We start from the raw sequence: 15,648 nt of genomic DNA, 5'->3' as shown, positions 1-15,648 counted from the left end.
AGGAGTGTACTAAAAGGTATATAAATCCACATCTATTGTTTAGAAGCATTTCTATTCATGAATTATTAATTTATGAGTTTCATTATATTAATATTATAATATTATTAATTTATGAGTTTCATTATATTAAACAATGAGTACTAAACAGGAAAAATATTGGATTTTTAATATTGAGTCTTTATAAAAAAAGCGTCAAAAATTTCAACATTGAATGCTGAAGGCTAAAAAAAAGAAAAACCCAAGTGAAATAATTCCCTATATGAACTACAATGAAAATACCAAAAGAAATGGGCAACAAAAATAATCTTTACTTCAATTATCGCACCTCAGGCAGTCTTCACATATGACAATGCATTAAATACACCCTTTTAGCTTACATTAACAGAACATGTATTTTGCTTTCCTGCCCTTTGTGTGGGACATATTTGGTATCTCACTTGGCTTGCTGTTTTGTCAGGAGCTTTTACTATATTTTTAAAAGTGCACTTAATAGGAAAATAAGATATCAATAAAATAAAGTGTCAAATATGTAATGAGCACTTAGACTAGACATGACTGTATTCATATCAGCTGTATGCTTGCTTACAAAATCTAAAAGATAACATCAAGAATGAATGTCTATGGGAACTACAATGTAAATACAGACAAAAGTCTAGCACAGAAATAATTTTTTGCTTCACTCATCACACTCCAAGAAGTCTTCACATATGATAACTTCAACTTCCATGCATAAATATTACTTACACTGTCCTTTCTTGTAGAGACACAGCTGACATCTTTTTGGCTTTCCTATTGCAGAAGTTCCTATTGCAGTCTTTGTAATGTACCTGCCTGTTCACCAGTGAGCTCCTTGGGCAGAAACATTCTGCTCTTCCTCTGTTGTAAATGATCTCTTATCAGTTACAGTTCTAATCCTCTAGGAAAATTGTTCCATGTTTTTCACTTATTATTTTACTTGTAAGCTATCAAAGTAATCATGCCACATGTTTAGGATCAAGTAAAACAACCACTGGCCAAAGCTTTGTGTTTTAGGTGACATCATAGTTGCTGCAAAACTCATTAACAACAGCTACTCCACCTTTGGTTTTGTTGCAGAAAGTCAAATTCTCAGGCTTCTATTTTGTCAATTTTTCCCTCATGGTGTCATGTTGAGATCATCAGGATTTGTTTTTGTTTGTTATACATAAGTCCAATGTCATATCTTTCTGAAATCCAAAGATTGTACTATACAATTTTCTGTTTTCAAATTGCGACATTTTATCAGGAATTTCTGCTTTGTTCTTGCAGAGTCCTAAAGCCTACTTTAGGTCCACTTGTGCTCTGGTACTAAAAGTAACATCAATAGGATATTGGTACACCAATTCTCAAATGTCACATTCTGATTGGTTTGGGTGATGGGAACACCCAACCAAATGACTATTTACAACGTCATTCGGTTTATTACAAGATGAAAAAGGACCTGATGGCTGAGTTCCAGGATAAATTTCTAAATTGAAAGTATATGTCTACATCCAGAAAAGCATATATTTTTACACTGTAGTTTGAAAGCTTTTTTGGCATATGCTGCCTTATGCTACAGGGACCAGGTTTTTCATGTGCAACTATACAGAATTGGGCTACTCCTACAAGAAAATTTAAAAAAAAAAGTTTTTTGAAAAAGCAAATCCTATATGCAAAAATTCAACACTCATTTCATAGGTAAAGCTCCCATACTGTTGCTTTGGAGCTCCTATACATACCTTGCTATTCATCTGCCAAGTGCGTGAATGCACAGAAGCGCCTCTATTCTCCCCAGACACAGCTACTATGAGCCACACCCACGTTCCATTATGGCAAATTAGATGTTCACAGAACGGTACAGAAGAATGTCATGGGGTGAGTTCTACCCACTATGATGTTCAGGGATACATACACATGGAGCATTATATGGGTAAAAGTCTTGATTTGCCCCTTCTGCACAGGTGTTCACACCTTGCTGTTCATCACAACATGAGTGAACACAGACTGCTTTCTCTAGCCTCAGATGCAGTTACTGAGATGCACAGCCAATTGCCATTATGCTACAGTACATGTCATTTAAAAAGTACAGAATGCCCCAAGGGAATACCAAGGGACTTTCGGGATACCTTAAGAGCAGGGCTAAGGAGAAATGAGTCTTTCTATTTACTTAGAACCGGAGATATTTTGTATTTTAAACTTTCTTTCCCTTTGTACCAGTGCTTTCCTCAAACTTAAAATAGTATGTTGAGACATTATTAGCTGCCTTGTAAAATATATTTCTCCTTTAGCATCTACTTTAGGTTTTTATTCCACTTCATCTTCTTTCACTCTTCCCATTGTTCATTTCTGCTTTCTTTTATCTATACTTCTTCTTTCTGGTCATGACAAAATAATTATTCAGAATCTGACATTATAAGAGGAAGCAATTTAGCAGAAGTTTATTTAGGGCTTTCTTGTCCAATGAAACCACCTTTGTGTTTACTGTGGTTTTAAATATACAAGTAAAAAATAATTTTAAATTTAAAACAGTCTAACAAAGTTTGGCAACAGACACAAAGAGTGTTCATCATCAGAAATAATTTTATTATTATTTATTTCAAAGCAATTCAGTATAACTGGTAGCAAAATGTTACATAGCAATAAACTGAACCAATTCCCCTAGGGCTACAGAACAATTATTAACTTTATATTTCATGTGCAAGTATAATTGTTTTAAAAAGGCAACAGTTTGTTAAAAGTCTTTTATAAGCATGTTTTATTTTTAAAGAATCAGAAAGACTAATAAACTATCATCATTATAGCAAGCTGGTATGAATTTTGTCAAATATTAAATTTGGACTAATATGCTCATAATCAAAAATAATTTTTAAAATTTATGAAAGAAAAATTTTAATTCTATAGGAAATATAACCGTATTCTAGCTTAAAATCCTAGTCTTACCTGTCATAATGTAAAAATACTAAATTATAGATCTTGTGGGGAAAACAGATATGTAAAATTCTACATTAATTCCTAAAAATGACTGTAACGATGATAAAAAAAAAGCCAACTCAAAGAAAGATCATACTTCATTAATGGTGTGCAAATAACAAAAGCAAGTTCAATAAATTCAATTTTTCCCTATTACATTCACTCTTTTCCACCTTCAATTTTACCAATATATGCTAAGAATGCTTGTCAAATGCATTTTACATTTCAAACATATACACATATGCAAACAATTTTTAAATTTTAAGGCATGCTTCCAACTTTAAGTAACCTTTTATTTTTTTCCCTTTTTTCTGACAGATCAAAGAAGACCAAATAAAACTAAAATGAGTTTTAATCTATTTTAGATGAAATCCCTGGTGTTCTTGTTATTCTAAAATGTGAGTAATGTGAAACATTGGAAAGCAATGACATTTCATATTTGTAGGGCCAAATTATGTGATGGTTATAATGTTCAATTTCATGTTGCATGTTTTACATTTTTTTCTGCATAATAATTGGGAAAACATTAAATTTCTTTTATCATTTTAATAATTCTATTCCCATTCAAACATTCTTTTTCATTATGAAAAGAAAGGACAAAAATGTCTTTTTCTAATATGTCTTACTTTTATGAAGTAAAACTGTCAATCTCAGGGAATTAACATAAAATAAAATAAAATAACATACAGTTAGAAGAAAAACATCTTTTGAAATTTCCAATATTTCTATGGGAACACTTGACTATACTATTATCTGAAAGCTATGTGTACTTTCTCTTGTGCTTTTTAGTCTACATAGGAGAAGCAAAAATAATTCAGAAAAATTGTTAATATCCTCAAGATTTAGTTTATATATTTACAACTGTCAAATTTGGAATGATTAATATTAAATTTAAAAGGCAAGAAGTGCTATTTTAAATACTTTTCCTCCCAATGTTATAATACAGATCCTATAGAATTTATAGTATAGAAGGTTTTTCAAATTAAATTGAAATTTTTCACAGATTGTTTTTGAGTGTGATTACTTCAATAGCAAAGATATAAGTAAGATATTTAAGGTTTTAAAGTGTCTTTGTAGTCCATAAAAGTATAAATATTCTCCATTCAATATTAAATTATTTTTCTAATGTAAATTTGCTATAGAGATACAAGAAAATTGTTAAAACTCAAGAGTCAAATGAAAATTATTACTGCATATTTCAGAAATCCAGTTAAAGTTTCAGTTCTTATATTAAAATTCACGAATATGCATTCAATATTTTCTCCATGCTAGGCATTTTCTTTAGGAGAACAGTAGATATTTGACTTTTAGTACACTTTCTTGGCATAAAATGTTTGTTAAGTATTAAGTTACCAAAAAGCTCAGGGAACTGAATATATCTTTTTGTTTATTAAACATGCTATGAACATCTGAAATTCTAAAATGAATATGGCATTAAATGAAAAGACAAGAAAAAAAGTTAAAATAACAATGTATATTATAAAGCAAACTATAATTTTCACACAAAATTCAGCCATATAAATTTATTGATTAATCCCTATATAGAGAAGACTAGGCATTTATGATGAGCTCAATTTCATAAAACAGCAAGTTTAAAGAACATAATATGACACATTTAAGTGTTACCAGGAGCAACAATCTTCTATGTCTACTGTGGTATACCAAATATTGTTAGAATTTTTACTTTAAGAAAACTGTAATAATTTTTTAAAATTAGTTTTGTACAGTTCGGACTATACTCAAACATCAAATATCAGAATTCAATTTTTGTTTTTTAATTTAGGTTTTCAGAATCATTCTTTTCAATATTAACAAGGGAAGTACCATTAAATGGTACATTAAGTTTTAAATTGGTCTATACTTCTAAGAGAATAGATTTACTTTTTAGATATGAGAGAATTGAATACATTCTAATCTACTTTCTTTCAATGGCAGCAACATGTTAGTTTTTCAAGCAAGATCCTCATAGGAGTAAAAAAAAATGTCTCTTATTTTCTTGCTATCAAAGCTGGGTTTCCTCCCGAGAATCTTGACCAGTGGCATTGCAGATGCTGTTTTTCCGGCTGGGTTCACTATTTGGGAGGTAGGACAGCGGATCAGGTCTGATTAAGTATCTAATTAAAAAATAAAAACAAATATTTGTAGTAACAAATGAGGGCAGCATCAAATCACACATTTGTACTCTGTTAGGTGTTTAATTTTCAAATTATCTAAAATATTTCTGTATATTACAGGTGGACTCACTGTTTTGTTAGCCTGCACAATTTTATAAGATTTATATAATCATTTTCCTATCTGAGAATGTTGTGATGATGAATGTTCTTCAATCAAGCACTATGATTTTTCATTTATGATCCATTTTCGTACTTTCATCTTATCAAAGGTTTATGGCTTGTTTTGGCATTTACTTTACTTCCTATCCTTTATGCTGGACATTTGTCTACCAAAGAGATTTACATTGTAGCCATCACTCACTGTTTAAGTGGTCATAGTCTTATTTTTATCTTTCATTAAATTAGGAATTTGATATACATAATTCCCATAGAGCATATTAAAAACCCCACAATTATACAAAATTAATAACTTGGTAAGTATTATACTGAATATTATGGATATAAAATACTTGAGTTCATTTGAAAATGTTAATCTAGACTGGGCCACACCTAACAACCTCCATTGAGCCCCAGAAGCTGAGGGCACACAGGTAAGTTTCAGCTTGCTTGGGCTCACTTAGGGAGAGCTTTTGACCATTGCTCCCAGAGGTTAGGACCCCACTCTGCATTTGAACAACTGTAGGAGGCACAGGAAGTTCCACAAGTTTGACTGGGCCATGCCCAGTGATCTCCAATCAGTCCTGAAAAGCTGAGGGCTGACGAGGTGATTTCCAGCATGCCTGTGGGAAGCTTTGGAACATCACTCAAAACATGGAAATATAGGAAAATGGAAAAAATGAAAGACCAAAATGCAATCTCAATCCTCCAGCCCATCCCAAGCAAACCTAGAAGCCATGTACACAGAAGAAAATATAAGCTATACACCTGAAAGGCCTGAAATGAGAACAACTGAAATAAAGAAACAACTCCATGAAGCTATAAAAGAACTCAAATCAGAAATACTCTCCCAGGTAAAAGAAATGATAAATGTAATGAAAGAAATACTGAACAAACCTAAAGAAGTCACAGTTAAAACATTAGAGGAAAAATGCAAAAAGATGTAACCCTGAATGAACATTATAAGAAACAAACAGAATGCATGAAGCAGATACAAAGAGATATACAGGAAATCAAAAATTCCATTGAAAGTTGGCAAACTCAGTGAAAGTGAAGATAGAATTTCAGACCTCGAAGACAAGATTGCAGTTAGTGAACAGGAAAGGAAAGATCTTTTAAAAATAACTAGGAATCAGGAAATAACAATTCAACAGCTGCAAAGTCACACAAAGAAAAACAACATAAGATTGATAGGGACAAAGGAAAAAGAAGGTGACGACACAAATGATATCAAGAGGCTATTTACAGAAGTAATAGCTGAAAATTTCCCAAACATGAGAATGGAAACTGATATATGGATCAGTGAAGTATATAGAACTCCAAATAGCCATAACCAAAATAAAATTACACCCAGACATGTAATAATCAACATCCCAAAAATCCAACATAAGAACAGAATATTAAAAGCTATTAGAGACAAAAGACAGATCACCTATAAAGAAAATCTATCAGAATCACAGCAGACTTCTCAGCACAAACAATGAAGTCAAGAAGAGCCTGGAGTGAAGTATTTCAGATCCTAAAGGAAAACAGCTTCCAAACTAGACTGAGGCATCTTGCAAAACTGTCCTTCAAAATGGATGGAAAAATAAAACACTTATGTAACAAAGAACAGCTAAACCAACACTGCAAAGGATACTGAGAGACATTCTTGACAGACATAGGAAAAAGCTACTAAGCCAGGAAAACAAACCAAGTGGAAAAGTAAAGAAGCAACAGCAGAAAGGTAATATGTCAAAAAAAAAAAAAAAACCCAAAACATATCAGTTACAACCATTAATGTAAATGGCCTTAATTCACCAATTAAAGAAAACAGACTGACAGAATGAATCAAGAAACAACATCCAACCATACGCTGTCTACAAGAAACCCATCTAACTCAAAGGGAAACTCATAAACTGAAAGTCAAAGGACAGAAAACAGTACTTCATGCAACAGGACTCGCCCCCTCCACCCCCCAAAAAAGCGAGGATAGCTATACTGTTTGCAGACAATGTGAACTTTAAACCAAGAATGAGCAAAAGAGATAAAGAAGGTCACTACATAATAGCTAGGGGAAAACTTCAAGAGGAAGAGATAACAATCTTAAATATATATGCACCAAATTTGGGAGCACCCAGTTATACAAAACAAATATTGACAGAAATGAAAAATCAAATAAGCAATAACACAATTATAACAGGAGAACTTAAAGTGCCATTGACACAAAGAGGCAGATCAACCAGACAGAAAATCAGCAAATAAATAATAGAACTGAATCACACCTGTTAACAAATGGACTTGGTGGATGTATACAGTGTTCCATCCAACAACACCAGAATATACACTTTTCTCAGCAGTACAGGGGACATTTTCTAAAATAGAACATATGCCAACCCACAGAACATACTTAAGTAAATGCAAAAGAACTGAAACTATCCGATGCATGTTATCAGATCATAGGGCCATGAAACTAGAAGTTAATTATAAATGAAATGTGTTTGTGGGGCAAAAACCTCACAAATACATGGAAATTGAATAATACACTCCAGAGCTATCAGGATCACAGAAGATATTAAACAATATCTATAAGCAAACTGCACAAACACATGGAAATTGAATAACACACTCCTGCGCTATCAGGATCACAGAGGAAATTAAAAAAGAAATTAAGCAATATCTAAAAGCAAATAAAAATACAAATAAAACTTGCTGGAATCTGTGGGATGCAATGAAAGCAGCCCTCAGAGGAAAATTTATCACAGTGAACTCCCACATCAGGAAAACAAAACAAACACAAATAAACAGCCTTAGGCTACACCTCAAACATCTAGAAAAAGAACAGCAAGTGAAGTCCAAAGCCAAAAAAAGGGAAGGAAATTATAAAGATCAGAGCAAAAACCAATGCAATAGAGACTAAGCAAACAATACAAAAAATTCAATGAATCAAGGAGTTGGTTCTTTGAACAAATAAATAAAATTCATAAGCCCCTAGCCAACCTTCTTTTAAAAAGGAAAGAAAAAAACTCAAATTCATGTAATAAGAAATGAAAAGGGTGAAATCACTACAGAATCTGGAAATACAGAAGATCATCAACATCTATTTAAAAAACCTCTGCTCTCATAAGTTTGATAACACAGAAGAAATGGACAGATTCCTAGAAACATATGAAATAACAAAGCTGGATCAAGAAGATGTAAAACTGCTGAATAACTCATTTCTATTAATGAAATTGAAAATGTAACTAAATCCTAACCAACAAAGAAGAGCTCAGGTCCAGACAGATTCACTGTGGAATTCTACAAGAAATTCAAAGAAGACTTAATGCCAACACTGTTCAAACTCTTCAATGAAATTGAAAGGAAAGCATTTCTTCATAACTCATTCCTGAAAGCAAATATTACTCGAGTGTCAAAACCTGAGAAAGACCCAACTAAAAAAGAGAACTACGGGCCAATTTCCCTAATGAATATAGATGCAAAAATTCTTCATAACATTTTGGCAAAAAGAACACAGCAAATCATCAAGAAGATTATACACCACGAGCAAGCGGAATTCATCCCAGGAATACAGGGATGGTTCAACATATGTAAATCAATAAGTGTAATCCACCATATCAATAGAGCCAAAAATAAGGATCACATGATCATTTCTATAGATGCAGAAAAATGTTTTGATAAGGTTCATCACTTATTCATGATAAGAATCTTGGAATCATGATAAGAAAATTGGAATAGATGGTCTTTACTTCAATATGATAAAGGCATTCTATGACACCAACAGCCAGTATCACATTAAATGGCCAAAAACTGAAAGTGTTTACCCTAAAAACAGACACAAGACAAGGATGTCCATTATCACCACTCCTATTCAACGTAGTGCTGGAAATACTAGCCAGACCAATTAGATGAGAGAGAAATAAAGGAGTAAGGATAGGAAAAGAAGTTAAATTTTCATTATCTGTCATGATACTCTACAGAGAAGACCCCCCCAAAACTAAATTGAAACACTATTAGATATAATAAGAAAATTTAGTGACATAGCTGGATACAAAGTCAAGACTGAAAAATCTATAGTATTCCTATACACTAACAACAAAATCACTGGGAGAGAAATAAGAGAAGCCATATCCTTCACAATAGCATCCAAAAAATGAAATAATTAGGGATCCATGTTACAAAAGGAAAAAAAAAAAAGATCTATTCAGGGAAAATTATAATACCCTGAAAAAGAAATTGAAGTGGATCTCAGAAAATAGAAAGACATCCCTTGTTCATGTATAAGAAACATAAATATTGTGAAAATGGCCATTCTCCAAAAAATATTATACAGATTTAATGCAATCCCAATCAAATACCACTATCATATCTCATAGATCTAGAGAAATCACTCTTAAAATTAATCTGGAACCACAAGAGACCAATACCAAAGGCAAGTCTAAGCAACAAGGGCAAGGCAGAAGGTATCACGATCCCTGACTTGAAGTAATACTACAAAGCTACTGTAATAAAATCAACATGGTAGTGAAATAAAAACAGACCTGATGATCAGAGGAATAGATTGGAAGATACAACTACAACTACAAATACATTCAGCCACCTTATCTTTGATAAAAGGCCCAAACATCTCCACTGGACGAAAGATCTCTCTTTAATAAATTAGAAAAATTGGCTCTCCATATACTGAAAACTAAAACTAGACCCATGCTTATCACCATGTACTAAACTAAAGTCTAAATGGATCAAAGATCTGAATATTAAAACAGAAAACACTAAATTTCCTGGAAGCGAAAATAGGTAGAAATCTTGAAGATATAGGGGTAGGCAGACAATTCATGAAAAAGCATCAAACCACACAGGAAATACTTCCCAGAATCAACAATTGGGATCATGTCTATTTAAAGAGTTCCTGCATGTCGAAAGAAATCTCCAGCCTAATGAAAAGAAAACCCATAAATTGGGAAAAAATCTTAGTGAACAGTTCCTCAGACAAAGGACTTCTGTCTAAAACATATAAAGAATTTTAAAAAATTAAACCCCTGAAATTCAATGACCCAATCCAAAAATGGGCATCTGAGATGAACACACAGCTCTCAGATGAACAAATACAAATGGCACATAAATACATTAAAAAATGTTCAGCATCATTAGTCATTAGAGAAGTGCAAATTAAAACCACACTGAGATTGCATCTCACTCCAGAAAGATGGCCAAGATCAAGAGAACTACAAACAAATGCTGGAGAGGCAGTGGGTAAAAAGGAACTCTACTGCACTGTTGGTGAGAGTGTAGACTGATGCAACTACTATGGAGGTCAGTCTGGAGATTCCTCAAAAAGCTGGGATTGAAAATTCCATTAGACCCAGCTATTCCACTTCTGGGCACATTCCCAGAAGAACTGAAAACATCATACCACAGTGATGTATGTGCACCAATATTTATAGCAGCACAATTTGTAACCAAATTGCCAAATCTTGGAAACAATCTAAATGTCCATCAACTGAGGAATGGATAAAGAAACATGGTATTTTTATACAATGGAGCTCAGCTATAAGAATGATCACATTGAGTTATTTATAAATAAATGGATGCAACTTGAGACCATACTCATAAGTTAAATAAATCAAACTTACATGTATAATTACCATACAGTCTTCCTAGTGTAAGAAATGGTAAGAGTACATAAGATTTTATGGTAATCATGGTTCCTCATTATATTGCTTTGAAGTCTTATAATGTTTTCATTTATTGCTTGGAATGGTTTTATTCTTTTTTTAAATTTTATTTTGCGTGGTGGTATGAACAGCTACTTTGAAGAAAATAAGACATTATGGCAGCCATCACTGATTTAGTATCGTGTTGTTTTGAAGTCCTACCATGCTTTTCTTCTTCTGTTTCCATTGGTTCTACCATGTTGTGTCTTATTGGATTTTAATATGTTTGATAGTATGATCAAATTTTTAAAAAAAATGAAATATTATAGTAACCATTGTTCATTATCGGTTATTTGGTTTTGAATGTCCTGTAATACTTTTCTTCTCTTCTACTGTTTTATACTATTTTGTTATGTTTGATATTATTGTGTGTGGAGGTATGCTCAAATATTTCAAAAAAAAGAGACATTAGGGTAGCCACTGTTGATATCCAGTTGGCTTGTCGTGAAGTGCTGTGTTGCTTGCAATGTTTTCTTCTGATTTGTTTTGTTATGTTCTCTTTTGTTTTATTCTTTTTAAAATAAAAAAGAAAATATTAATCTAAAAGTTAGTTTATGGAAACAGGCAATGATACTAAAGTATTAAAATCTTAATGTATTCCATGAGTAAACAGGAAAATATTCATCTGAGAAACTCATTTTATTTTAGGACTGATATTTTACTTAATAGAGTCGAATGCTGTGTAGTAGGTGTACACACTGCCTAGCACCTGTGGGATATGTGTTAACCCCTGTTAATACAAAAATCTCACAACACTTAACCCCTGCCCTGCAGAAGAGTACGTTGTAACTAAGCAGCAGATGCAAAAAGAAAAGTAATTCCACACAGCCCACAAAGAGAAAGATAACAACACACATAATTAGGGAATCGTTTATTAAAGAATTTGGTGTGAACTCATCTCAAAAGGCTTGAGAAGAATGAGGGGCCCCCCAGACTTGGACAACTGGGGACACAGAAGAAACACTGATGCTAACATACTTAGAAAACAAACTTTGATTTGGCTTTAAAAGACTGATTAGGTCAGAACACAGTGGTCAGAAAGTCAGAAAGATAGAAAAATGCAAATGAAGAACTCTAGAATTAGTTGTTTCAATTTCTGTTCCAAAGGCACTAGGAAGTCACTGAAGCACTGGAAGGGAAAGAAGAGTAAACACCTGCAAAGAAGCATCAGTCTTGCTGCAGGGGAAAATGAAAGTAGTATTTGATTTGTTCACAGTAATTTTAAGATGAATTAAAATGAACTGAAGAATTAATTTAAAAATGAGCATCTAATGAAGATTGTTCTTTTCCTCTTTAATATTGCAGAGAGAAATATTCATAAAATATAGCCCTTAATGAAATGAAAAAAGCTAATTGGAGGCACAGCAGTCTATTTTCTTCAATCAAATAAAAGATGAAATTAGTGTCCTTGGATCTATTAATTGGATCTTATTATCTATAGACACTGCTTTATAATTACTTTAAATATCAATAGCATTTTAGATCAATGGAGAAAACTAATAGTGCACATTAAGATTTTAATGCCATATCATCTAGTGATTTATCTTTTTTGAAGCAAGTTAGTGTTGACCCCTTTGAATGAACTTTGTAATTGAATTTTTAGAAAACATATAAGGTAAAAATGTAATCCATTATCCACTAAACTTCTTGGTGCTGTGACAAAAATTCCTTTTCTTATGATTATTACCATAATATCTTTAACTTTAATAAAGCAAATTTTCAATTGTTTTTATATGCTACTTGTTAAGATAAGCATTTTGTTCATGATAATTTATCGTAGCTGTAGTTATATTAAAATTTCTCTCCAAGTCACAAATACAGATCATTGCAATGATGTAGATAATGTTGTAGTACCAGTCAAGTTGATGTTTGATCTTAAGATTTATAAAAAATAAGAATATCCAAAATGCAGAAAATTTTCTGAATGTGTATCTATTTTACTTGTACACATTATTAAAAAGTTCTGAAAAATATTTCCAAATACAAGTATTTTATAGAAGAACATAACTGAAGACTCAAAATGCAAACCAATATCTTCTTTGAAAATCTGTTAAAAAATAATCATGGAAAAATAGTTGTATGAGGCTTAAGACACTGAAAATTTATTATGAAATATAAGTAAGGTAAACATTCAAACTGTATATAATTAACATAATTATGATTCTTGATGGAGTATCAGAAGATTTAGATAAATGAAGTAGAGAATGCATAAAAGTCCTTGTATTTATGAGGTTAGGAAAAGAAGGCATGCACAAATGTGATGCAGGAAAAAAAGAGTAGCTTTGTTTCATTAAATAAAATACAAATTGAAAAGTCTGAGGTAGTCATTTGAAAGCAAGTGCACCACAAATTATTTACTCTTAATTAAAAGTGTTCAGAAGTGCAATGTCATAATAACATATAATTGTTGACCATGCCTTGAGAGTTCTAGCACCTTAATATTGTTATTTACCTGATTCCCAAAATCACTGAAAGCCTAGCAATTATCATCAAATGACAAAATAAAGTGCTATTGTACTTTAAATCTTAAATTCATTTTTGGAATCTTTTCAAAGTTAGTTCGCATCAACATTGCTGTTGCTATTTTATATAATTAAAGTCTTTAACGCTTTCCTTGTTCTGCCCTACAACTGAACATTACAATTCAATATTCAGTGTTCCAGTTTTTATTTGTTCACTTCTTTGGAAAAACCATTCTTTTCTTTGCTTTAATCATCAAGGTAATAAAAAACAAATAATATCTATATAGAACTAGCTTATCTGCAAAGTTCTAGTATATGAATATAACAGGAATATAATAGGACCAGGTTCTTCATCTCTGTTTTTTCTCTAGCCAAAGACTCATCTTTCCAGATTAGACAGCTGGTTCTTATTCTGGTTTGCAGTAATGAAACACGATTCTTTTTGTTTTTTGGTTCGGAATGTTTACAATTTGAAAGCTAAGCTACATTAGACTTCCATTTTTAATTACCATATCAATAGCCAATAATCATTGCTTGCATTCATAAATGTATTTACATAGGAGCTGACATTTACAATGCACAATTTTGATGCTGTGGCAGATTATCTTGGAAGCCTATGTTTTAATTGTTGCCCCTATTCAAGTCCACATTAGCCATGCTATTTCCTGACAGTTCCATCATTTCCTGAAGAATTCCTCTTTGGAAAAAATGTATTGAAAGAGTGAGATCATCAAGATAGTGGAGGAGATGTTTGGAGAACCCTTCCCTTCACAATAAAGGACCATGCAAGAAAAAAAAAGAAAGGAGATTTCACTGAAGTGTTTAACATTGAGCCCCAGGGTACAAAGGGGATGTGGCAGGATGTCACGGGTATGACAGCAAATGATGGGCTTTTAAAGAAAGCAACTAAAGACAGCATTTTCCGTTCTATCTCTAACTATCAAGCCAATATGCTAGAAACAAAAGGGACTTCACTTGGAGGTCTTGCCCAAGCAGGAGGTCTCAACAAGTACCACATGTACCAGAAACATTTACAGCTAGAAAGGTCAGCAGCCCTCACAGGCACTGAGCCCAGTTTGCAAAGCTGAAGTGTGAGTTACCTCATCACTGCTTTGCCTTCCGGACAGCTCACATCCAACATTTTGGCCTCTCCCACTCAGCCTCTTCCTGCACAGCACTCTCCTGAGACCCTGCCCAGCCAGAGTATTGTGAGGCAGCCAGGAGTCTGAACCGCAGATTGACTGATTCGGGTCTGCAAACTAGCTGGTTGATCCTTTCCACTCTCCCACAATCCCAAGAAGCACCCAGGCAGCTTGCCCTGAGTGGCTCAACCTACAGAGGTCTGGAAAAAGCACCCACATACCTTCTGTCCCTGGAAACAGTTGGAAAGCAAGCCCACTCACCCCTGGGGATCATATGGGCAGTCTTGCCCTACTACTCTTGGCTGTGAGAAGTACCTGGGCAGCCTGTCCCATAAAGGCTCTGAGGAATAAACGGACAGCCTTTCCCATTCTCCTGTACCCTTAAGAAATAGAGAGGAAGTCCACCCTGAGAAACTTGGCCAGTTGATACTCAGATAAACATCCATGACAGCCCTAGACTGACCTCAGAGGTTCTGTGAAGTTACCTCAGTGCCCCTTGGACACTCAGGCACAGCCACAATAGGGTACGGCCTGGCGTGTGCAAGGCTCTCAAATGCCGACAGGCACCCTACTCTGCAGTCAGGCTCACCGCGTCACATTCACCTGAGACAGTGTCACTTCCACAGCCCCTTGAAACAGTGTTGCCTTGCTTCTGCTGCTGCTCCAACTGCTGTACCTGGCTGGTATTGGTCCTCCAGAGTGACTCTACCCTACACAACTTAATAGGTACCCCAACTCTGTAATCATGTGTACAGTGCCCCGAGTCACCAGATAAACTGTCCTATCTAAGGCAGCTGCGTTCAACCTGGCAGCACAATCCTAAAACCTTTCAGTGTAGTCCACTGAGACCCTTCTTGGTTATCACCAACACTGACTATAACGGACTGTGCTCACTCATCCATCTACGGCCAAAACAAACATAGCCCACCCAACTGACATGCTGGCGCACCTCTCCAGAACGGATTATTTTACTAGGAAAACATGCTATAAATCAGTAGAGACAGGAGAGCCTCCAGTTTCCAAAGTATCAATGTAGTGACATAAGAAGCATTAAAAAAAAAAAATAACAAGGTAATAATAGACTTCCCAATGAAACCAAATAACTGCTGTA

The 15,648-nt window shown here is 33.7% G+C and overlaps 1 protein-coding gene across 8 annotated transcripts in view; it reads right to left on the bottom strand.

Annotated features, from left to right (window-relative positions):
• Positions 1–2,560: 2,560 nt before the first annotated feature.
• The window catches only part of Kcnt2 (potassium sodium-activated channel subfamily T member 2), a 335,807-nt gene continuing 322,719 nt past the window's right edge, over positions 2,561–15,648 (bottom strand). For all 8 annotated transcript variants that reach the window (XM_063239808.1, XM_063239807.1, XM_063239809.1 and 5 more), the window contains one exon: positions 2,561–5,084. In XM_063239808.1, coding sequence (XP_063095878.1) covers positions 4,973–5,084 — 112 coding nt within the window. In that variant the 3' untranslated portion in view covers positions 2,561–4,972. The remainder of the gene's footprint in view (positions 5,085–15,648) is intronic.

Source organism: Cavia porcellus, unplaced genomic scaffold (genome assembly GCF_034190915.1).
Source record: "Cavia porcellus strain 051 isolate PalLab524CR breed Dunkin Hartley unplaced genomic scaffold, mCavPor4.1 scaffold_29, whole genome shotgun sequence".
In the NCBI taxonomy this organism is placed as follows: Eukaryota; Metazoa; Chordata; class Mammalia; order Rodentia; family Caviidae; genus Cavia; species Cavia porcellus.
This window is presented reverse-complemented; position numbering and strand designations above follow the sequence as displayed.